The 26,123-nt window shown below is 40.4% G+C and overlaps 1 protein-coding gene across 3 annotated transcripts; it reads left to right on the forward strand.

The window, feature by feature from the left end:
• The first annotated feature begins 1,516 nt into the window (after positions 1-1,516).
• Positions 1,517-25,038, forward strand: LOC122861927 (filamin-A-interacting protein 1-like). Of its 3 annotated transcripts, none has more exons than XM_044167008.1 (6): positions 1,517-2,066; positions 13,776-14,070; positions 14,614-14,787; positions 15,217-15,395; positions 19,934-22,742; positions 24,345-25,038. In XM_044167008.1, the coding sequence occupies exons 2-6, from the start codon at positions 13,783-13,785 to the stop codon at positions 24,552-24,554; spliced, it is 3,660 nt and encodes a 1,219-aa protein (XP_044022943.1). In that variant the 5' UTR covers positions 1,517-2,066; positions 13,776-13,782; the 3' UTR covers positions 24,555-25,038. The 3 variants fall into 3 exon arrangements, with proteins under 3 accessions (XP_044022943.1, XP_044022945.1, XP_044022944.1); XM_044167010.1 differs by having other exon boundaries at positions 24,348-25,038; XM_044167009.1 differs by lacking the exon at positions 1,517-2,066 and adding an exon at positions 3,077-3,242.
• Positions 25,039-26,123: the final 1,085 nt, after the last annotated feature.

A 26,123-nucleotide genomic window follows, 5' to 3' on the forward strand; every position in this document is an offset into this window, starting at 1 on the left:
AAGTTCAATAGTCACTCTCTTTTAGCTCTGTTTTTGGTCTTGATATCAACCGCTGAGGGAAATATCTGACTCTTTATGCTCCACTATTATTCACCAGTTAGGTGCTAATTGTGTCTGTCTGCCGTTTGGTGCTGAGCAGGTAGGTTATAGTGAGTATATCAGAGCTTTTCCACTGAAAACAACTGCCTGCTGTGGCCGAAAACAACGCACAAGAGCAGTGAGAGTGAACCAAAACAGTAAAGTTGCGGGCCGCACAGCTAAACAAAAAGTGAAAGTGGCACAGCAAAATTCATGAAATATTCGTGAAATATTTGGTTCTAGAAGCTTAGTGACATAGGGACTACTCACAGAGCTAGGTGGTAAACTACTGCAGCTGGCTAACACATAACCAGCCACGAACATCCAGTCAGACACAGATGCTCTCTGAGCTTCTTTCTATTTTCTCTGTACTGGGCAGCTTACTTCAGCCTGGCATTCTGTTCTTAGGACTGTACATCATTTCATTCAATAAAGAGCTATTGAAGGGAGGAAATATACTTTCCGAGCTAGGTCTGCTAGCTAATGTTTGTCCCATTAATTCACACAGTTTATTCAAAACACGTCTTTGTACCATTGACTCCTGTATCATAACTGTCTGAAAACCATTCTTCTTTTCTGGAGCAGTTTATACTCCGACAGAGGAGGCATGCAAGCGTGTCAAAGTTAACCAAACATTAACTTGACATGTAAAATTTGCGTGGATTTATTTGCCACCACGAGCGAATCCACTGATCACTGCGATTCCATTTAAGTAAATTGATTCTGCAGCAAAATTTTGGCATTTTAAATGCTGGTGTGAAGGATGAAGTCAGCATCTGTTTTCCAGCATTTCATGGGCTCTTTAATTATGAGATAACCATCTAACCTGCATGGCCTTCATTTGCTTTTCTTTGAAGGGCCATTTAACTAACGTTACCTGGTGTTTCAGATTACAGCACATTGTTGATTTAGGTTGACCTTGAAAGGTGAGTAAACGCTATCCTACAAATAAAAAAGTAGTTGAACCAAGTGTGTTAGGTGTGTTTACTCTCTACTGCTTCCATGCACATGGATAACCCAATAGTACCCTGGCAGCAAAGTTAACTATTCCCACTGATGCAGAACACAATTACTGTACCTCAGATTTAGCTCTCTGGCCTTGTTTTCTGCAAGCAGGGCCAAAAAGGCAGTCTAGCTGCCAAAGTTTGGTCACATTCAGCCCTCCTAAGTCAGCAATTGGTGGTTCCTTGGACCACTGTTAGGGCTTGGGTGGCTGCTGTCACCGGACTTTCCCAGCATGAGAGAATGGCATGGTTCAGCTGTCACTAAGGGTCAGCAGGGAGAGTTAGCTCTCTCGCTGGCCAGCCAAAACATCTAGCATTCAGCTAGCCTCAGCTGCTAACAGTGCCTGTGTTGGCAAGAGTGGACGAGTTAAATATAGAGTATACTTTTAGCCTCGTCGACTCAAGTCAAAAAGAGTACAGAGGGACAATGGAGGATGTCGCTGAGTGAAAAGATCTGGCCACTTGACAAAGGACATCACACCGCACCTCTGCCTTTCTCCTCACTGGGCAACGGCCCCTTTCAACCGCTGAGAGGGAGTAGAATTGTGCCTGCCTGCCTCCCTCACCCCCCTCTCCCATTTATTTTCACACACTCTTCAACTGACTTCTCGAAAGGATAGGAGGGAAAGAAAATGAGAGGTGCGTTTTAGACTGCTATGCAGAGCAGAACTGGATAGGCTGTGGGAGTGAAAGAGGGAGGGAGGGTGAGAGAGAGTGAGAGAGAGAGAGAAAGGGAAGTTACAGCGCTCTGTTATTGCTCTCTACCATTCCCTCTCTGACCTGAAGAACAGAAAGGAGAGGGAGAGAGAGCAGAGCTTGAGATGGCTCTTGGCACAACTCAGTAGCCAGCACAAGCAAACACCACAACTGGACCACACAAGCCAGAGGATATTAGTGGATACTTAACTGCTTTAGAGCCTTTTCTTTAGGATTACCCTTGGTGTGACTACTAATTGCTTAAACCTGGGGACAACACAACAGCAGGTAAGTCAGCTTCTCCTAATGAAATCACTCTTGTTCTCCCTGCCCTTGTGTGGGAAACAGCCAAAGACAACCACGTGCCTGTAGCAGAGTAGAGCTTATCAGCTGAAACGGCTCAGGTACAGGTGCTGCTGCTTAGCTGTCATCAGTTTATGAAGCCAATAAAAAGCATTGTTTGATAGGAATCCACCCACTCAGCTTCATTTGAGCTGTGGTCAGAACTGTTCTGTACCATATAAATGCAACAACTCTTCTGTGAAGCATGTACTTAATTCAGCTCACTTTTTGTACATTCAAATGACATGGATTTCGACATGTTGCATTAATTAACCTCCCATGAGAAGACAAGGGACTACTCTTGGTGCTGTTAATGGCAATACAGATTTGGCATTGTGACGACGCATACAGAATATAGAGAGTCATGAATCAAACATTTCTCAATGAATTACATCTTATATTGCTGTATGAATGAGACCATTTAGTGTCAAAGCTTTTATGCTTTGCATGTGGGAAGATAAGCCCACATCTCCAACAGGGGATGGTGGTGCACTGAGAGATTGAGAATGTAGGAGAAAGAGAAGTAATCCATCTTATTTGTCAGCTCGTGTTTGGGAATGATGTGCACTCATAGAAATACACACATACAACTTTTGCCCTCAACTTCTCCCACAGCCGCCAACTCCAACACCTCTGCAGCACCATGTAGCTCTCACTATTAACACTAACTGTACACACACTGAATACAATACACAATGTACAAATACACACACCACTGCTTAACATTAAGAAGAGGCCTTCACAAGCTGCAGCAGGATGATAACTTTCATTCGGAATATTTATGGATTGCAATGACGCCAAAATGAATTCCATTTCATCCGCATGAAGTCATCAGCCTTACGGAGGAGACACATGGCTCCTGCTAGCTGCTGTCCATTTGTCAAGGCGCACATCACCTTGCCTCAGTAAACTGAAAAGAGAATATGAAATGTATCTCACTCTCAGCAAGGGAATGTAACGCAGGTGTGGCTTATGCTGCTGTCAAAGATCCTTTCTGTCAGTGTCCAGGGGCTCTGTGCAACCTCACCCTTCCTCTTCCCCCTGCCTCCCACCCTCTCCAGCTGATGTGGCCCCTGTGCACTCAGTGATATCACCACTGACACAAGACAAAGAGAACCTCTGGTGAGATATTACTCATTAACATTTTTGCACTTGTTCCATCTTTATCTAAGCTCATCCTCTCTAGCTCGGCACATGCCCTGCGAAGTCTGTGGCGGCGCTCAATTAACTAAATGGCCTCCCGAGAAAGACAGATTTGTGAATGTTGATTGGGCAGTTATCAGTCCCAGCTTGTAAATTAATCTGTCTTACTGTAAATCAATAATGTGGTCCCTGTTGAAACTGAAACCAAGCTGGCTAAGCTTGGATGTTTGTCAAAGCAGCACTGATTTGAGATGCACTAAATGTGTCAGTGGCTTACCTCATGACATTACTATAGCTCTATGTCACTTGACTTGTTGCTCATGCAGAAGGTGACATACTGTACTTTAACTGTGAGGTGAGGCGTGAGCTTGAGCACGAGATTATGAGAAGGAAGACTTTAGCAGTAACTGACAGAGTAGCACACTTGGAATGGACAGTCAGGACATGTCATATTGTATTTGAACCCCTGCACAAGATGAGGGGTAATGCTGTGTTTCTGCCTCAAGTGCTTGTGGCATGTGCAGCCTCTTTTCAAAGAATTGCTCGTCACTTAACTGAAACAGTTTTTTACAAAAAGGATAAGAGGATAAATAGCCAGTAAAAGAATTTTAATTAGATGAATTGAGTTAGAAAAGAAATAATTTAAATACATAAGAGTACCAAGAACAAGACACCATGCATTGAAGAGGAGGACTTGTGGCATTTCAAATGCATTGCTTTCATTGTTCCTCTCCTGCACATTATCAACTCAGTGACCCAATTCCTTCCTTACTGTGCACGTGTGTCTGTGTGTGCATATAATTCGTTTGAGGATATGTCCATATGCTTGAACATAAACACAATATTGCGGGAGGTGCAGCTCATTGCCTAGAGTAGTCGGTGTCTTCCCCATACGTCTGGAAGGCCTCAACAACAGCTGTCACTGACACATGGGCACAGCTCCAGTCGTATAAGGGCCCCTGGTCTTGAATTCCAAAAATGCAGTTTAGACACATTTGGATATTTCGCAGAACAGTGGCACTTATAACTCGTGCTCCCTTGGTTTAAAAATAAGTCCTTCAATGCCATAGCAACCCAAGATCTTCTCAAGATCATTTGATACGTAGTGTGCAAGATGTCTAGCAAGTATACTTGCTATAAACAGTAGATTGGTTGTTAATTGGTTCTTGACATGTAATAATATTAGAACTAGTGAGGTCATTCATGAAGTTCACATACAGTAAGAATATCCCGAATGTTGCAAATGTTTCAGGTTATTTCCCCTGTATGTGCCTGGCTATCTCCTAGCACATAAATCATGCATTGCACCATTACATCTTTCTGAGCAGGAAAAACTTACTTTGGTTTGATGTAAGAGATATTTGAAATACCACAGAAGGGAAAGATTAGTTGACCTCAACCATATTCCCACCCTCTCTACACATCCCATGCTTTTCTTCTCTCATCCATGTTTTTTGAGGGGAAGTGACATAATCATGAGTCTTCCCGTGAACTAGTGTGTGATGCTGACAGCTACCTGAAGATCTCATCTGTCCAGTGATGTCACTGATGTGGAAGAAAGCACTGAGATAAGGATGACTGGTCTCTGTGGTTGATTGTCTCTTAGCACTGAAGACCAAATATCACACTGTAATTTCACACATCTGTTAGTGAGACAGAGTTCTTCAACCCCCTGCCATTTTATTCTCTACTTTATTTTTGTCCCACCTGCAACAGTGCATTTCATTGTTTTTATGACAACTGGTTGTTTGTTTTCCTCTATGAAAAAGGTAAACAACAGACAAAAGAACACAGTCACGGTACAAACACAAAACAATACAAATGGTCAACTAGAAAACTTAAATGGGTAGTGGTGGTGAAGCTTTGAAATAGTGCGGTTAGCCAAGTATTACATTATAATTCCAAGCACTCCAGAGTGTTTTATGTTTAGTTGCTGACCAACAGCTTACTTTAAGGCTGAATTTCCTGGCCTCTAGGGTGCAGAAGAGGTCCTAAACAAGCTGACTAACACACATATTTCAACTATACAAAGTTGTAAAGGTTAATGTGTTAGCAAACATTTGCCTCCTTAGACATGCAGCAGACATTACCATTGCACTGGAGTTGTGTTTGTCACCACCTGACAAGTTTATGTCCAACAATGGCTCTCCTTTTACCTTTGTTTTGGTCTCAATATCTGGGTCTTTAGCTTGCTGGTTTTGGTTTGCAGTAGGCTTATCACAGTTTGTTTGTTAGCGCGCTCCCTGAGGGTGTACTTATGCACTGCAGTGCTTTGAGCTGAATGCTAATGCAAGCATGACATCATGCTTACAATGACAATGCTAAGGGCTTCATCCTCTGGGAAGCATCCAATAACTGTTGAGATATTCCAGTCTGGACCAAAGTGGTGAACCGACTGACTGACAGACCAACATTGCCATCCATGGAGCCATGCCACAAGGATGGCTAAAAACAGCTTCCCGCTGCTAGCAAAGGGTTAATAAGAGCAGAGACACTGAACCCATGCAGTAAAGTTGAAAGGTGAAAATGTCCTTTTCCTGCTTTTTGACAAAGCAAGAAAAGCATGGGTGTAATTATTTACACTGATTAATAATGACTGCATCCCATTCAGGCAAGCCAGTTCCAGGGTCCTTGAATTGTTCATTCAGGCTCGTTGGATTATGGAAGACAGCCACCATTAATGTTAGTTACACCTGTGCTTTTCCTGCTATGCCAACTTCAAACGCATGCAGTGAAAAATGACCATTGTCTGTTGGCTCATTGCTAAAAGCAACTCTTTTACAAAATATGTTTCAATTCAGTGTTAATATAAACATATTCATTAATGCAACTTTAAACTGGGGTTTCATTAGGGAAGTCTCCCGTCTCCCCTTACTTAGATATCACAAATGTGTTTTATTTTATCGAAAATTCATTTCTATGTATTGCATAGTCACCAGCAGAAAATGCTCTTAATACACAGGAAGTAACAAATTGAAACCTGGGAATGAAAGTAAAATAAAAAAGCTGGTTTAACTGATGATGGCCATACTTACTGCCAAAAGATTTCATTATGATCTCTATCTCTACCAGCCGCTAAGACGGCAGGACTGCCCACAGTCTATATCCAATATACAGTCAATAGGCATGTCCTGTCAGTGGCATTAAATACACAGTATGTCATTTTTAGGGGTCTCTCACATCAAAACAATAACAAAAGACGTAGTTTGATGACATTGTGAAGGAGCGTGGGATCATGGGAGTTGTTGTCTTCACCACCACTGCCATCATTGCAGTCAGCTTCTCCCGGTTAGTATTCCTTCAGTGTTCATCGTTCATTGCAGAGGTCTCTTCCTCTCCAAAACAAACGGGCCTGGTGATTAAAACCGGTAAAAACACTGAATAAAGCAGTTTCACGTTAAAAATCTACGTTTCTCTGACGCTGTTTGGCAGACACAGGACGTCCCGGAGGGGCTGCGAGCTAATGTTCGCTCAGCTTGTTTCTCTGATAACTTAAGATCCAGACCTCCGATGACTGAAATCCTTCATCCTGTTAAAATATACAGTTAAAAATGATCAAGATCAGAAAAGTACATTGTAAAGAATCAATTCAACGCCAGCTTCTGGCAGACAACCACAATGCTGACACATGCGCAAAGAGGATATGATGCCATTGACAGGCGACCAAATGAAACGCACTGTTACCTTGATTCAAATTAAGGATTTCTCTGGGTTTGAAAATTGTTGGAAACATTTGGGATAATGTAAGTACACAACTCAACAAAATGTATAACATAGGGCTAGTCGTTTTTAGACATTTTAATGCCGAAAAGTTACATATTATACGTGTCAAAATGACAGAGAGTTAAACAGAGTGCCATGAAAACAAAAGGACTGTCCAATCAAAATAATGCATTTAATTGATGAAAATCTCATCATTTGCATGCCAAAAGGCCCAACATTTCTACGCTGCACTACACAAGGACCCCAAAAACTGGTAGTCAGAAAATCTGATGAGTTCTTCCTCTGAGAGAATGTGGAAGTAGGCATTTGGAAGAGACTTCAGACAAATGGCTGACCCCATGACATTGTACCATATCTGAGACTGCTTCGTCCATATGTTGTCTTGTTGTTTCTATTCATAGAACAGCCTGAACTTGATCTCTTCCTTGATCTCCATGCCGTCAAGATGATATCCACTCATGCCATTGGTCTAGTGGACTCTGGTGCTTGATAAGTCAGTTTTGATTTACAGGCACTCTCACTAGATTGAATAAATGCTGTTGCAATGGGAATTGCTCCACATTTTGAGGCTACAAGTTAATATCTTTAACTCTTAGAAATAATGGATGTGTTCGTTTTTCCCATCATGTATATATGTAACAGACGGAGGTGAGTCATGTATTCCAGCAGCTGCACCCATCCATATGCTTGGTGACAGTATGTGGCTTAAGAACAGTGGAGTTGGCATGTTGTGTGATACAATATGTATCTCACAAACTCAATATATCTCAATATGCATAATGCATGACCAAAATTAGAGCATGTTTCAACTTGTAAAGATTTGCATTTGCTCCTGTTGATTTACACAGGGATCATATGAGTTCATAAAATACTCAAAGTGAATATTTAACAAACTGCCACCAGCATAACTAAGTATATAACTTAGTCATATTTTATAAGTGAATGATTCAGGAACTACCTGTGCTGAGTTGTTTATGAAGCAAAGCCAGCAAGTAAGCCATTAATGTGAGACATTATAAGTAGAGAAGCTACCTACATACATTCCTCTTAGTTTGCTCATTAGTGAAACCTTACCTGCTGAAGCTACATTAGGCTCCAGTGAGAGTATCAAGTTAAAGTGACATCAGGAGAATACTACAATATGAAACCCATCACCTATGCTGACATTTTGCTCCAGTATGGCATGCCAACATTTTAGCATTTTGAGTTATTGTTGCTATGATGTATTAATAGGAATAGAAGCCATCATTACAGGAAGACAAGCAGTAAATGGTTGCATTTCATCCATAAAGGCTCTTTGACAGTTCAATTTAGTATTACTGGAATCTGTGTACATGTCTGAGTCGGTGTTACCATCTAAACAGAAAATGCTTGTCATCCTTCTCTGCCTGAAGCGTCTTTATTTTCCTAGAACATGGCTGTTACGTAAAATCTGACCTTAGAGGTCACTGGCCTTCTAGGCTGGAAAACGGCGTCCATCAAAATCCTGGAACAGACTGCAGCTCCCCTGCATGGGAAATAGGTGCTCACAGGACTTTCAATATCAGATGGATTGACGTAGCTTCGAATCTCATCCACGGCTACAGTTTTGATTGAAATTCCCCTATCTTGGCGGGCTAGTGTGTTTTTCTTGTCAGGACGGAAGAGCTTCTCATGCGTACTGCATTTTATCAGTGTTCTCTGGCTGAACAAGTTGCCAAATGCTTGCATGCAAAGAACATTTCCCACTCCTTATTTAGTCACATTGGGGTTGTGGTGTGATTATATCAAACTCACTGAATCAAACAAATCATTTTTCCTATAGCATGTTGTTACATTATTTGCAGCTGCTCTGCTCATCCCTCATCTCTGGCAAATGAATTTGGCTACAAGTCATACTTTTATCACCAGATATCTCCCCTTCCTCACTTTTTCTCTCTATGTGAATATCACTGACCAGCACAATGTTCACCAGTATTATAGTCTGATATTTCAGGAGATAAAGTGTGTAGAGAGAGAATTAACATAATATAGGTGTCACTATTATAGGGCTTGGACTAGGACAACCAGAAGCCATCATGCTAACAGTTTGCATTTCTGCTAATCTTGCTAATGCTAATATTCTTGCTAGTTTTTTTACAACTCTGTAACTGGAATATCTGCATAAATTAACATTCACCCATCCTTTGTACCATTGAAGTCTCATAAAGTATAACAAAAACCACTTGATTACAACTAATAATTATTTATCAGTTAATCATTTTTTGATTAATCAATGAATCACTTAAAAAGTGATAAATGTACCTCACAAGTTATGAAATACTAAGGTAACATCTTTAAATGTCTTGTTTAGTCTGACCAGCAGTACAAAACCCAAAGATATTCAACTTGGAATAATATAAAACACAAAAATGCAGCAAATCTTCACATCTGAGAAGCTGAAATCAATGAATATTTGCCATCTTTAGTTGATTTTCAGAAATGTAGCTGATTAATCTTCTATTGATTGACTAATCAACTAATTGTTTCAATTCTTGAGCAGAGCGTTCATCACTGATAATATGAAGTTAATCTGATGTTTGTTACAGCCTACTTCCCAATGTGGCGACTATTGAAGAGCACTGTATTCTCGTATATGAAATGCTTGGAGTAATTGAAATTTCAGACCAAAGATAAAAGTCTTATAGTGAACATCAGTGGTAACTTGCTGACCACTGACAAAATTTTATAGCCCCTTTTTTCACTTTGGAATGGAGGCACGTGTTCTGTTTGGGCCTATAAATACTCATATGACAGCTGGACTTACCCAAACCATGGGAAAGATTTGGGGTCCGGCTTTAAATTTAGGCTCAGGCCTTGACTGGTGCCTTGCTGGGTGTTAGCCCACCCTTTCATATTAGACAGCACTATGGAATTGGATGCCAGGCAATCAGTAACATTGTGCCGATGGTTTAGATGCCATGAATGTGTGTGGGCATTGTGGCGGGTTGGTGCAGACCTCAGAGTAAAGGCTTATTGTCTGGCAGCTCTCCTTTATTTTCCAATGAGGACTGGGAATATTGCATGTCAGACTGGAATGCAGGCCACGTGGCTTTGGAATCCCCATTTGTTGCTCTGGAGAATTCACTACAATCAAGACTGCAGTGACCAGTCAAGGTGGATCAAAGACTTGTCATCAATAGGCTTTGATGACAAGCAGACGTTGATGACAAAGTCTTGTCAAACAATGTCTTGTCATCAATACGGCCTGTGAAATTGCAGTGATTATTACTTACAATTAGCTGTCAAGAAAGTGTTTTGTATGAATCTGTATAACTTGGGAAAGTTAGACTTGTATAATTGAGTCCATTTAATGAAACCTAAAGCTGCTATAATCAATATGTTTCTATTAACAATATGTTTCTATTAACAATATGAAAAGTGTGGCTCATAGTGACAAACCCACAGAGAAGTATCACCCAGCTCAGTTCCGCAGAGCATTTTAGCATCTTTCAGCTCATTGTTTTGGTTTTAGAGCCTGCAACTTTACTGGCTTGATTCTCTCTCACCACTCTCATCAGCGTCGTTTACAGACGCAGCAGGTAGCAAAAAAGCTAAAAAAACTCAAAAAACTACTAAAGCTCAAAAAACTACTGTAAGTTAAGTTAGTAGTAGCACAGCTTCGAACTAATAAGTTCGAAGCTGATGCATTTAGTGGAGCATTTGGCAGCTAAAGAGGCAGACATTTCCCTCAGAAGTTGGTTGAGCCCAAACCAGAGCTAAAAAGAGAGTGAATATTGGACTTACATTCATCAGCTGGACATAAACAGGACTCCAAATTAATGCTAATGTTGCTCCATGTCTGCTCAATACTATAGGCAACTGTGTGCTAACCTGTTCGCCATATAAACGTTATAAGCTGAAAATAAATCAGTGTTGTGTTGTACTGCTTGTTGTGCTGTCTCATGTGGCAAAAAAAAAAAAAAAATCAATGAAGGCAGGTTTAAGTAAACTCCTACATGTCTTGGAGTTTCAGATCCAATCACCACAGGAAGTTCAACATTAAGAGAAATGTGTTTATTCCGGGCCAAATAGAGTATAAGGGTGTTAATGTAATTGTGTCTTTAGTACTACCTTCTATGTTTATTGTATTGCATTTTATAATACCTTTTTATAGTAATTTAACTACAACTACAACTATACTACAACTATAACTACACACACCCACACTCCTGCCTACTCTGTTGACCGGGAGTGACACCGCAAAACTAGGCAAGCTGTTACAGTAGCTTCTCTGGATTTTCATGGCGTCAGCCCAGAAATTAAAAATAAACAGGCAAGTGTAGTGCCTAACTCAGTGTCAACCATTTTGTTGCCTGTACTTAGGAACTCTGCCCGAGTAATTTACAGTACTGCATGTTTCTATGTTTAATCACTCTCATGCCCCAGTAGTGCCAGTTTTAATGCCCTCCACCACTGGGCATTTATCAGGTCTTTCAAATTCTCTGGCACTGCTTGAATGGTGGGATGAACACTTGTGTACGCTGCTGTGCTACGACATTTGACTAAATGATAGTGAGCCCACAGCTGAAACTAATAGTTATGGACAGGAAAGAAGGCACTGCAATTAATCTCCAGTTAAGAACCAGCTCTCCTTGGAGCCATTGTGCACTCACTGAACTCCCAGAACTAAGATAAGGAATGTACTTAATGTGTTGGTTTGATCTGAGAATCTGAGCGATGCATTCACTGTTATCTTGCACTCTTCCTTCTCATATGCTCGGGTCTTTTTTCCTGGAAACAGGTGGGATTCAAAGAGATTGGTTTCAAGCATCATTAGAATTCACTGCAGTCTTAACTTCGCTGAGCACTATTACAAAAGAAGATAAACATTTTTCTTGTTGTGAACGAAAACCTTTGATAGACTCGCTTTCAAACCTTAAAGCATTGCATATAGAAAGTCTAATTCGTCGTCTATAACAGCCCATTCACTTTTATCACCTTGTTTTAATCTAGTTAAACAGATTTAAATTAATGTTCTACCTCGGGCCTCTCAGATTGCAGATTGTCTCAAAGAGATTATTATCTGGACATAGTTGTGTGTGTACAGTTTATGTGTTTTGTGTATGCTATTGCATGCATCCAATCCCGTGCTTAAGAGGGAATTCATGACATTTTGGCAAGCTTGCTCAGGATGTCTAAATGCATGATTCAGAGGTCAGGGTGCTATGACATCACCAGGGTGCTATGGTGGGGATTTTGGGGGCCCGGGGGCGTTTTCTGCTTGTAATTAAAAAGCGCTGTTGATGTCATATCTGAAATCGATCACAAAGAGTGCACTTGCTCAGTGTCTCAAGGCTGTTAGAGAGCTTAAACAAACACATGCCTGCACATGCAAACATGTACGCTTAAACACGCTTATTACCGTGATTCCCAACCAGGGACACTAATTCAGCTAATTTGAAAGAATTATTTAAAAAATGTATCCACATTTGTGTTAAGGGGGAAAATAAACAACCAAATGGGATTACAAACTGGTGTGATGCTGCTATTCAGTAAATTTATTGTCACAATAACCAGTAAGCTACCAGCCATGATACACTGATTGCACAGTACACCCCTCCAACCAACCTGAGACAGTTGTAACACTAAACACCAATTTATAAACAGATGAAATAGTTAGCTAAAAGGAATATGGTTGAAACAGAAGTACCACTGAAACAGTTAGCTAAAAGTAATTAATCAACAGTTGAAATAGTTTGCTGTAAGTGATTTATACAAAGTTGAAATAGTGAGTTGGCTAAAAGTAATGGATAAATGGTTGAAATATGCTATAATGCTAATGCAAATTTGTAAACAGTTGAAATAGTTAGAAGTACTGGATAAACAGTTCAAATTGTTTGCTAAAAGTAATGGATAAATGGTTGAAATGTATAGCTTCTGCCATTGAAAGTGACAGTGGTATGAATGCAAGCTTGACCAAAGTGACTTTATCAGTTGTATGAAAAAACATTGTAACAATATCCACTTTTACATTTGTAATAGAGTTATATCATTTCAAATGAACACATTTGGAACAAAACAGATGGTGAGGGGTAGCTCCTCTGAAAGGGCTGAAATAGTGCACTGTACGAGTGAACAATACATGTATGTTCTAACTCCTCAACGTTTTTCTCCCAGCTCACTGTATGTTTGAGTAATCAAGGTTACAATACAAGTGTGCTACAGGCCACCCAAACACAACTTGTGTCGTTATAAATTATTAATGTAGTAAAATTAAATTTAGAGTCTGTCATCAACAGATTTATTTTCGGTATCTGGATAAAATGTTTGACTCAAACTTTTCATGTCAGCAGAGAAGGTTAAAGCACCCAGGAGTGCCACAAATGTGCTTCCAGACCGTCAACACTCAACTTGAGATACACAACCCTTGTGAGAGAATGGGATGTGTCAGGAATGTACACACTGCCATAAAACACACAAACACACACAGTGCAGATATTTATTCCAGATTAGGAATGTTACATGGGACAATGTCATCCAGTTGTAATCTTGTGTATGTGTACAGTACGTTTGTGTTGCGATATAAGGAAAGGTAGTCATGGCCAAGGTCATAAAACTCACTGTAAATTGTGACCTGCACTACCACAAGTGTGTTACAGTAGACAGATATTCAGAGAGCAACTTTCAATTAAAACTAAAATGACTGAAATGGAATAACAAAACATTAATATGGGAAAGTCACATAACAATTGTGCAAAAAACAAATAAACACTGGTACTATGGTACTATTTGCTTAAAAAAACACTGTTTCTTCTGTTCTTGGTGTAGGTAGAGGATGAGGTCCAAAAGCAGTGGGGTGGAGAGCCCGGCCACCGGGGTGCTTGGGGTTCCACAGGGTGACCATGACATCAGCCAAGAACAAGAAGTGGGTCTGCCTGTGAAGAGCCTAATGGCCAAGGTTCAGCAGAAGGAGGGTGAGGATAAGGTGGAGGTTGAGGTGATATCTGACAAAGAGAAGCTACTCTTTGATTCCCCTGAGGCTGGAGACAAAAGAGGGGACATCATGGATCTGTCCAAAGAGGGTCTGCTGAAACTGCTGGGGATCATGGAAGGAGAGGTTCAGGTGGGTTGGGTGTGTTTCGTTGTATTTGGCATATCCTATCACTTTGACCTTTGACCTGCTGTGTTAAGTAGGGTAAGTGCAATTATGAGTGAAAGAAAACATACCTGTGGAAGGCATTGTGGATGAACACAGTCAGTTTGAATGGAAAGTGCCTACTGTATACTGTCGCTGGACTGCATTTTTTTGCACAATAGCTCCATCTTGTGGTTGAAAATGGCAGTTTAACATGCCAGAGAATACAGGCAAATGTGCCATGTGTTTACCAAGTGACTATTTTGGAAAAATCTGGAACCCATGAAACAAATGCTACAGGGGTTTAAACACCCCAAAATAGGGACATACTGTATCCAGAGACATATGAGAAAAATGCAACATTCAATACATGTTTGAGGCCATTTTTAACACATCATTTCTCACAGTTGCATGTCTGCAAAGAAACCTGTTTCTTTAAACAGGTGTCCAGATGGAGTGAACACACTCTCCTCCTCCTCAAGTCATAATATTCTGTATCATTTGTATATCTTTATGTCTATGTGATTTCAGGCCAGAGAAGTAGTTATCTGCATGCTTAAGTCCAAACCGACTGTCCCAGAGGCCCTTGAATCACGTTATGGCTCTGCGGTCCCTGGTTCAGCCCTCCAGGCCCTACAGAGGGACGACTCCATCACTGGCACTGAGCCGTACAACCACAGTGTCTACCAAAAGCCTATGGTTGAGGTCGGTAGGCAACTGTCAGTCATATTTTTCATTGTCAGCCCATTTAAAAGTCAAAGATTTTATTTTTTCTGAACAGGTTTATTGGGCTCTTGAGTCATAATGATGACCTTATAAACCCGCAAAAGAGAAAAAAGCTAAATAAAGTAAAATCATTAGAGGAACATTAATAAAAGTAATGTTTGAACCATGATGCTTTAGTTGTGATATAAGATATATAAAAATATATGAGAAAGTATTACTTTTATAATTGTAAATGTGAAGCCTAAAATGTGCCGAATATTTGTTGCAATTGTAAATGGTTTTCTTTTACATATTTTTTTGTCAGTTACATGCTGAAAATAAAATTCAGTTTTTATGTGTCCTCTGTGCTTGCATGTGTTTGCATGTGTCCCCGTGTGGCTGTGATTGTGTGTCTTTGCCCTTTCTCAGCTGGAGCGTCTGCAGGAGAAGCACAAGGAGACGTACAGGAGGATGCTGGGTCAGTTACTGCTCGCTGAAAAGTGCCACCGCCGCACCGTTCACGAGCTGGACACCGAGAAACGCAAACACGCAGACTACATGAACAAGAGCGACGACTTCACCAACCTTCTGGAGCAGGAGAGAGAAAGGTGAGGAGGAGAGTAGTTGGGCCATGAAATTACCACACCATTAAGACAAAAGGGCAAAGTCCCTGCGTCAGATATGATTTCCAAAAACGTACATACTTACTCATCAACTAGATTTCTGTGGACATAGAGTAATGCCCGATTACTGAAAAGATGTAAACTGTAATAAATTATATGAAAAGGTCACCATAGGACACAGGAAACAGACCATGGAAGCTAAACAGTCATGACAGCTGAGCTGCCATCACACACCGAAACGAGCAGCAGACTTTAGCTTAGTATTATAGGTAGGCCTACTCCTTTAACTGCTTTCATGAGACAGGGAAAGAGGCTAGTCATGATTCAAAACATTTCAAAAGATTTTTTTTTTCTTGATTGTAAATTAATGTGCACACATGCCTAAATTAACTTATCTAGAGTAGTAAGTAAGTTGGGTGTTTTATGATTTCAACCAAATTTGGTCAGGGAATTTATACTGTGTGTGCAACTTACACAATTTGGGTTTTGTAAGGCAGAATACATACTATGTTCTGTTGAGAATTTTGTTTGACTGACATTCTACTGAACTTGACTCCTTAACATATCTAACCTGAAGCAAAATATATGCACGAATGAGCACAGAAGTAGAGCAGAGATAAAATCATGAGATGAAAGTCAAGTTTTTGGATTTCACTTACCATCTTAACAAAAGTAGTTGTGACAGTACAGGTGGGCCTTTAGGACGTGGTGAAAAGAACAGTCTACAGCCACGCTAGCAGCTCTGTGAGGCTGTACTTCGGAACTGCAATGCTTTGAGCTAAATGCTAACGTCAGCATGGTAACATGCTCACAATGACAATGCTAACATGCTGATGCTAAGCAGGTATAATGTTTACCATGTTCACCCTCTTAGTTTAGTGCATTAGCAAGGCAACTGACATTGCCATCCCTAGTGCCAAGCTGCTAGCATGGCTAATAAAAAAGCATTGGATGTATCATGTTCAAAACCTTTGAACAGTAAGCCTAGGCTTCAGTTTGAAGCATATGGCACAAAGCACAAGTGACCTACCACTTAACTTTCACTTGATACTTGGTTTGCATGCAAGAAAGAGGTGACCTCCTTCTTATGCCAGGTGGTTTCCAGCAGGTCTCTTGGCCCATGCACAGGTCGGGCTCTGTCACCTCAGAGAGAGAGTGAAGGGGATGAGCTCTGCTAGGTCTCGATCTGTCAGCACGTGCAGAGCCCAGATTCTTCTATCTGTCGCCGTAGAAGGACACAAAACTGACTTTCAGGAAAAGACACAGAAACAGAAAATAGCAGGGGAAAAATGTATCTAAACCATGGATTGATGGATGAGCTGACACCAATACACAAAATACAGACAAGCACAAGCAAGGCCTACTATGTAAAAACAGGTTTAAAAACACATCACAACATTACTTTCTTTGCACGAACATATTAGCACCAACACCTACACACAATCACGCACGTACAGTATCTGCCAGGTCTGGTACTACTCTGTTTTGACATTCACTCTTTCAGGTGAGATGGAAGCATGTCATCATCTTATCTTTATCAGTGGGATCTTCTCCATCCAGGATGAAAGTGAAGAGAGAAAAGTCAAAGGTCTTGTGCCAAACATCTGCAGGAATGCAGAGAATGGGCACAGGAGAAGCAGTTTCTGACTGGTAGCCATCAGCCATTAACACCCTCTCTGACATCAGGGCAATTTATATGTCAAGAAGTTAAAATATTTAAGTGGCATGGTGGAATGTGTAATGATTAACAGAAGAAGAGGCTCCCATTCCTGAAAGGAGTTTCAAAGTGTGTAAAGTCACACACACAAAATGAAAATGCAGACCTGAAATTGAAAACTAAAATGATTGCTTTCTTGTCATTTTAAAGGTTTATGACAAAACCTTCACATTATTTAACCATCTGTCAGCAGATCATGTGCATGCAGTATGTGTAGACCTATTGTGGTTGCCTTTAAAAAGTCCACTTTGCTTCTGATTTCTCTCTTTTAACACCACATCAGTCTTATGTACTGTACACTATCACTGACTCTCTTGCTTAACACTTAATGCCTTTTCTCTGTCAAGAAAGGTCATTACTGTACAACACAGTGTTTTGACAGCTTTTTGGCAGTTCATGTCTGCTTCAGTCCTCAATCTCCTAACACAGAGGGGCTGCAGTGCCTCTGAGCAAATTCCCCAGGAAACATGGGATGAGATGTTGTTCCATGATGGAAAAAAAGTTCTCTCGTGGAGGTCAGCTAGATGGATCGCACCTGTGTATTTGCTTAAGAACATTTTAGTTGCCTGATAAGTTGAAACCCTCATTCAAACAACTTTCTTAAACCTACAATGCACTTGAAAATGTTAACATTAAAAAGAATAAAATAATAGGAACATATTTTTTAGGAAAGGTCCTTCTGTACTTAGTCTGCTTTTCTTTATCAGAAGTACTGTTTTCCTTGTGGTTAAGCATTTAGATTGACAGCTTTTAGCCAAGCATTTGTATTTGCCACTTAGGACTGGATATACTGTACACAGGCAATTTGTCCATAGTTATTTCTTCCTTAGTAACAGAGCACAACCTTGCAAGACTAAACTATGTTTCTTACATGCCTTGACCACTGGAGCCAAATACCACTGACATCATGACTTTGACCTTTTTTCATGAGAGTTATTCTAGAGTGCCCATTTCCAGGGTGTCAGTGACATCTGACTGTGTAAGCATGAATTTTAAGAGCTGCACTCTGATATCTGGATGACTCCTTTGTACAGTAGCCAGACCCACTAATCCCACTTGGCAATGAAGACTGCTGGTAATATGAATCAATGTAGATGTTTACTGTCATTTACAAACTGAGAATCAACATTTAGATTTTCAAATTGAATTCATCCGCAGAGATGTGGGATTGTGACAACTGTGGTTTGTTATAAGATAGTCAGGGCATCGCAGTTCATAAACTTATTATCATGGTTACATATCCTCCCAGATCTTCTTCACCTCAAGGGAGACATCCAACTCATCCATATCTGGTTTTCTCATCATATGTAGACTTTGCAAGGAACCCAGTTCAAGTCCAGTTTCCTCTCGAGTGGAACTACAGCAGACATTCTCTCCTATCTCCTGTACCAGTGAGATTATGGCTTCCGGTCTGCAGAGGCAATATCCTCTGTACTTTGGAAAATGTTGATCTAATTTCATTTGCACCAAACTTGCCCTGAACCTGATTTTGTCTGAGCAAAATTTCTTCATTATTTGTAGTACCTTTGCAAACTTTCTGAAAAAAAAAACCCCAAATAGTCTATAATTGTTTTCCCTTAAACAAGCCATGTTTTATGAAAGCATTAAAATTGGGAGGAGTTTTGCCAAACTCCTCCTGTGGCATGGTTCCCACCCCTTTCACAGGGTCCAAAGCAGAGCAGCACACACACTCTCATACACACATTACTGCCTTATATGGATGAGGTGACATCACTCACTAGAGGTCCAGTGGTGCTCCACTGTATTTGTTCACCTTTCATTGTCCTGATAACATGTTTGGAATGTGACGGTGGAAGATCTGTGAAAAATGTATTCTCAGTGGATTTTGTATAATGTCCAAACGTGCTGATTGTAGAGCATCCATAGTGGGTAAGTTTAAATTGGGTTTGTTGTTAAGTTTCTGAGTTGTTGTGACTGTGTCCACAATAGTGGATATGTTTTAAATGAGAATCATTTGAACATTTAGAGGTTGTTTAAGCTGTAGATGCACAATCTTCCTTGTTGCGCTGGTGCCTGTATTAATTTGGTTTCTTTTGCAATGCAAAGATTTTCAGGTTGAATATTGTATTAGCATGTCCTTGGGAGTGTAACAGGAGAAGATGCAGCTTTGCATTGAATCTGCTTTGCATGCATTTTGTTGGAGCCGGAGATGAGAATGGACATGAGCAGCATTGAAAGAAGCTAAGAGAAAAGAAGACCACTTGGTGAGGGGGTGTTAGTTAAACTTTCACTAGCAGTTTGTGTTCTTAGTCTCTATCCCAAGAGCAGGGATAAAAGTAGCAGGAGTTCTTGGGATTTGTAGTGTAGATCTTTGTTAGTTTTCCGTCTTGTTTGTATTGCTGTATTGTACTGTATATAATGAACTGATATAATCAGTTCTATCAAATTCTGCTTTTGTCTCAGATAGATAGAAATAGCTTCAAGTGTTGGACTCAAATATAATATTTTTTTGTGGTAAAGTGGTCAATTACTGGATTTCTGTGAATGATAGTTTAAATATTTAATGAAAATTTGGGTTTGTATCTTGGGGGTGTGTGTTTTGAGATTATAACTTAAAGAGAAAACACTCTCTAATTAGACTTATGAAATGTCTGAATAGAATCAGGATTATCACTCTGGCTTATCACTATCACTGAAACATTAACTGGGATAAAACATTGGATCCAGGAATAAATGATTAATTTTTCCATGAAATGATGGCAAACACAGATACACAGTTGCTGACTTTGAAACCATAAAACACGAAACTAATGCCTTACCTTTTTTTTATCCCTCCACATTTTAGACTGAAGAGGTTGCTTGAGAACGAAAAGGCCTACCAGGTAAGAAAGGAGAGGGAGCACTCTAAACGTCTGGCCAAGGTGCAGGAGGAGCTGGTCAAGCTGAAGTCCTTTGCCCTGATGTTGGTCAATGAGCGCCAGCAGCAACTGGAGCAAATGGACCAACAGAGCCAGCGGGTCCAGGAACTGAGCCAGCAGCTTCAGCAGCAGGAACAGGCACTGAGTGAAGCCAGGGAGCGTGCTCAGGAGGATGGCCACAGGGTGCTGAGCCTGGAGGCTGAGCTTAAAGAGAAATCTGCCAAGCTTAACCAACAACACGAGGAGATGAGTGCCAAGCTGGCCAGTCAGGAGATCCACAACCGTCAACTTAATGCCAAACTTTTAGGGCTTAGGCATAAAGTGGAGGAGCAAGAGAAGAGCAACAGGGCCTTGAGGAAATCTGAGGAGGAACTGCAGGAGCTGAGGGAGAAGATCGGCAAAGGGGAATGTGGCAACTCCAACTTGATTACTGAGTTGGAGAACTTGCGGAAACGGGTGCTGGAGATGGAGGGAAAGGATGAGGAGATTACCAAGACTGAAAATCAGTGTAAGGAGCTAAGAAAGAGGCTACATGAGGAGGATAGCAAGAGTAAAGACCTCAGGCTGGAAGTGGAGAAGCTCCAGAAAAGAATGATGGAGTTAGAGAAACTTGAGGGTGCCTTCAGCATAAACAAGGCTGAGTGTGCACAGTTACACACTGCTCTAGAGAGAGAGAAGGGCCTGACCAAAGAGCTCTCAGATGAAGTCTTAGCTCTCAAGATCCGCGTAAAGGAGCTTGAGTCCTCTGAACTCAAGTTAGAAAAGGCAGAGCTGAGCCTTAAGGATGACTTGAGTAAACTGAAGTCATTGACTGTTGCTTTGATGGAAGAACGAAAGACCCTGATGGAAAGAATGAAGTCAGATGAGAAGAAAAAGGAAGATTTTAGTAAGATGGTAAAAGTTGAGCAGGGTAAAGTTATGGAGGTGACTGAGAAATTGATAGAGGAAAGCAAAAAGCTCCTGAAGTTGAAATCAGAGATGGAAACCAAAGTAGAGACTCTAACCATAGAAAAGGGGGAGCTATGCACTAAGCTAGCCTACGAAATTGATAAAACTAAGGATCTTAATTCTAAGGTCAGTCAAATGAAAAAGAGGTTAGATGGATTTGAGCAAGCAGAAAAGCTATCAGTGAAGAATTCAGTGAAATGTGATCTGGGAAGAATGTCTGACCCCGTTAAAAGAGAAGATAACAAAGTTAAGGAGCTGACATTTGAAATTGAGCGCCTAAAAAATCGTCTCAAACAACTTGAAGTAGTTGAAGGAGATTTGATCAAGACAGAGGATCAGTATGGCATGTTGGAGAAAAGGTTCATGAATGAACAAGACAAAGCCAACATTCTTTCCCAACAGGTGGAGGAAATGAGGAGTCAGATAGCACGAAACAAAGCAATTGAGAAAGGAGAGGAGGAAAGCCAGGAAGAAGACCTCCAACAACGATGCAAGAGAGAGGAGGTCAAAACCAGGGAACTGCAGGCTGATGTCGTAGCCCTCAAGGAGAAGATCCATGAGCTGATGAACAAGGAAGATCAACTTTCTCAGCTCCAAGTGGATTACTCTATCCTGCAGCAGAGGTTCTTGGAAGAGGAGGAGAAAGCCAAGAACATGGGCACGGAAGTTTTCCATCTCACCAAAGAACTGGAGATAGCAAAGCGTCATAGTCGAGCTCTAAGGCCCAGTTTGAATGGGAGGAGAATGGTGGACGTTGCTGTGACATCCACTGGAGTACAGACAGAGGCATCGTCCACTGGGCCAGTAGAGGAGGATACCCCAGCTGTGTTTATCAGGAAGTCTGTTCAAGAAGAGAATCACATCATGAACAACCTCAGACAGAAGTGCCTGAAGAAGTCAACAGAAAAGAGTGGTGCTATTGAGCGTTGCCCTTCATCTAACAGCGACCTGGGTGTGAAGAAATCCTGGATTCCCTGGATGAGGAAAAAGGACACCACCACTCAAGAGACCAACTTGGAAAAGCGTTTGCACATTAATGGAAATCATTTGCCTTCTGAACTGACCATGTCCCAAAAGCAAGGGCAGCCTTTACACATCCGAGTAACGCCAGACCACCAAAACAACATGGCCACTCTTGAGATCAGCAGCCCTACTGCTGAGGACGTTTTCTCTAGCTCAGTTCCCCTCAGCCCCAACCCATCTCAACCTAAATCCAGAATCACAATCATTCCCACCTACTCTGCTCCTACACACAAGAAAAAGTCCACCACTGGATCTCAGGGCCCCGAAAGAGCCAAGTCTCCAGTCACCATCACAACGATATCCAGAGCCAAGTCTCCAGAAAGCAGCCGAGCTCCCTCCTCTGCCTCAGGAAGGCCATTGTCTCCTGTCTCTATTATGACAGTGAGCACTGCTATAGTGCCTGAAGCATCTGCCTCCCCAGAACCCCAGGAGATGACCATGGGCCGAGCTGTGTTCAAGGTTACCCCTGAGAAGCAGATAGTCCCAATGCCTATACGGAAGGGTCACAACAACACTAGCATCATCACCACCACTGACGATAACAGGATCCATATTCATCTAGGCAACAGCATCACTCCAAAGATGGTAGTCAGGCCGGTGGCTGCTGTAACAGAGGGCAGGGAAATGACCTTATCAACTGGGACAGTTTTACGCTCCCCCCGCCAAATCACCACCACTGCTACCAGGAGCACACAGAGCAAAGTGATGAGCAGTATAACAATTTCCCCTGTTACATCCACTACTTCCAGACCCACACAAAGCATGGTAAGTTTCGCTTAAAGGTTCTGTTCGTCCAAATTATGAAAGAACATAATTCTTCCTATAAAGCCATCTATAGCCATCCTATGATGGCTATAGATTTATTTCGTCCATTCTTTGAGATACTTGATAGACTAGATAATCCATACATATTACTGAGAACAGTACACTGGAAGTACTTGCTACCAAAGAAATCGATAAAAAGTAGATTTGGTTGAAAGTAGTACCAAAGAAAATTCCATTCATCTTCATTGTATTGACTTTTCTCATCCCTCAATGGGGGATATCTCAAGATTTGGGCAAATAAAACCCAAACTATCAGCTATACTGGGCAGCTCGTGGACGAGATGAGATGATTTTTCTTTTTTTGGATTTTCACCAAATCATTAATAGTCCAATATTTTGGGAAATATAGTTAAAATAGTTGGATGAGAAGATCAATATAACCCAATGTCTGTTTGTTAAATACAGGGCTACAGTTAGCAGCCTGTTAGCATAGCTTAGGACAATGCCTGGAAACAGGTTGAAATGGCTAGCCTGGTTCTGTCCAAAGGAAGCAAAAATCCACCTACTAGCACCTCTAAAGCTCACTAATTAACACATTATATGTCATTTTTTGTGTAAAAATTACATTTAGCTGTTTTACAGTGGGTTATGTGCCAGGCCTGACCCCATTGACCATAACCCCCCTGTAAAATGTCAGATTGTTGTGTTTTCCCTTCGGTTATTGTACGGATTAAACAAACAAGATATAACGTGTCATATCTAGCTTTAGAGGTGATGTATTTTGTTGTCTTTGGACAGAGCCAGACTCGCTGTTTCAACCAGTTTCCAGTCTTTGTGCTAAGCTACGCTAACTAGCTGCTGGCTGTAGGCTTATATTTAGCATACAGACATGATCTTCTCATGTAACTCTCAGATAGAAAGTGAATAAGCTTATATCCCAAAATGTTAAACAATTTCTTTAGGATGCATTAGGTCTTTTCTTCATTGTCTTGAGGGTGACAATGGTTTCATATTTCTATATTACACATATGATGTTTCATTAGGTAAATATGTTCGCTAACAGCTTCATCTCACACTGCTAGGAAAGGGAGATGAAGCAACACTGTGTTGGTGTTTCAGTGGACCTTATGCTCTTTGTGGATCAGACGGATAGCGTGACAGAAATGGTCCTATGGGCAGGCCTCAGAACAGTAGAGCTAATGATGTGGCATTTTGCCACCCTGCTACAGTTATGCTGTAATTTATATTTGTTACTCAGTGTTTACATTCACAAAAAGCCATGCAGGGCTCAGTGCCCTCTGGCTGACACAAAACAGCCTTGCACCAGTAACAGCGCAGTGAAACCTAGTCTGGACAAGTGCTCACCCACTGAGATTGATGTGAAAAAATGAATAAATATTTACATTTTTCATTCACACAGTTCCTATAACACATATGATCAGTCACATTGTTTAGAAATTCAGAACTCCTTTTTTTTCCCTGTAAGGGTTTTGCCTCTTTTCCATTATTTACTCTTTATGTTCCCCCCAAGTACTCCCCTCAAGTGCTCCCCTGTCTTCATTCTCCTGCCTGAGAAACTGTACTTTCTCTCCCTATTGTCAGCAGACAGGGCATGATGCCCAGCCACCTCGCACAGGGCTGACCCGCATCCCAATGTCTAAGAGCCTGAAGACGGGGAAGGCTGTGCTGGGATCCCTGGGGATCTCGGGTGGAGTGAAGCTAGAGTCACGAGCTGAGAGTCAGTCTATGAGGATAGAAGTTAAAAAATCCACTGTGAATAGCAATACTTTACAAAATGGAGGAAAAGCCTGACTGACATAATAGTACCAACAAAATAGTTAAACATATTTAAATGTGGTGCTTTAGAGAGATTAAGACAACACTCTGATGACAGCTCTGATGTCCATATACAACTCAGTTAGACATTACAAGGTACAGAGGCATTTTTAATAATTTAAAATAATTTTGCTTAAATTTTGTAATTAAATAAGCCTTTAATTTCAATTTTTTGTAAAGTCTTTTGTACTTGTCTGTCTCATATCCATTTCTACCAGTTAAATGGAAACATATTTTCTGTATTTACAGTGTGTATTGTGATTTGGGTTAAATATTATATCAGATGCTACTAACAGCTTCTTGCTTTGAGTGGTTGTCTCACATATAAGAAGTTTGTTGATAATATTTTATAAGGACACGTGATAAGTCAAAATACCTGTTTTCATGTAAATTTTGTTTATTTTTTCTGTAAAGGATTTGTACTGAAAAGTATTTTAAATAAATGTGACTTCAAAGGGTAGTGTGACATGCTCATTTATGTGGGAAAATAAGAAACACAAGTATGCAGCAAAGCCAGAGACAGAATTTAGTTCAACTTTGCAAACAGGCCAGATCAATTGCATATGACTGTTTCATTTGTGTATAGTAAGTCACACTTTTACAATATTTCATAGTCAGTAGTCTTCAAAACTTCAAGGCAGTTCCTACTCCCAAATGCTACACCGGACAATGCAGTCATGGATCAAGGAAACTGTTAAATGTAAGCCCCAGTTTTTTCACTTTGTTATTTCACATGTATTGAAGCAAAAGCTCAATGTATTCATTATTTTTAGCAAATTTCCATATAATTTGTTATCAAGTTAAACTATTATGCTTGTATATGAAAACAAAGAAAAGCCACGATAACATTAGATTTAAGTCAAATCAAATGTATTTATAGAGCACATTAAAAACAACAGATGTTGATCAAAGTGCTTTACTGAGAACTTTAAAATACAATAAAATTATTAAAACAAAATCAAACAACTGACAAAATAAAAATATGTATTATGTATTTAAATACCACTGAATTTATAACACTGAAATATTAATGCTTTGAAAACCAACTATCTGCATTTATGTTATTTAAATTCCCATCCAGTAGATAATTTGAAGCTGTATAAAATTAAACAACTAGATTTTTTTGTTTGTTTACCTTTTCAATTTCTCTCATTTTAATTTGGATTATATGACAAAAGGTCTGATCAATTCCATTTGGGCTCAATTACTTATCCTTGGTAGCCCAAATGTTTAAGTTTGAATCTTAATTTTTGGTGCCTGAATGAACTTGACTATTTTTGAATAATGGGCACTTGAATTATCTGTCTGAATTTGTGAACACTAAAAAAAATACTTATCATTATAAATCAAGTTTTAAACCAACACGACTTGAAATTACCTGCTGGAAATTTCAAAGAGTGGGATTCAAACCACATAAATTGATTTCTCAAAATACATTTTTAATGCTATAAATTCAGTGGTGATTAAATTTGCCAATCTGGTGTAAAATTGCTTTCTAAAAAATTTCTTTCTGCTTCCATACTTGGAATTCTATTTTAAAATAGA

Source organism: Siniperca chuatsi, linkage group LG15, assembly GCF_020085105.1.
Source record: "Siniperca chuatsi isolate FFG_IHB_CAS linkage group LG15, ASM2008510v1, whole genome shotgun sequence".
In the NCBI taxonomy this organism is placed as follows: domain Eukaryota; kingdom Metazoa; phylum Chordata; class Actinopteri; order Centrarchiformes; family Sinipercidae; genus Siniperca; species Siniperca chuatsi.

Bases quoted from the DNA above. Each gene is read 5' to 3' on its own strand.
- LOC122861927 (XM_044167008.1), top strand. From the start codon at position 13,783: ATGAGGTCCAAAAGCAGTGGGGTGGAGAGCCCGGCCACCGGGGTGCTT. The intron at 14,788-15,216 runs GTCGGTAGGCAA...GCCCTTTCTCAG, and splicing joins ACCAAAAGCCTATGGTTGAG to CTGGAGCGTCTGCAGGAGAA. The intron at 15,396-19,933 runs GTGAGGAGGAGA...TCCACATTTTAG, and splicing joins CTGGAGCAGGAGAGAGAAAG to ACTGAAGAGGTTGCTTGAGA.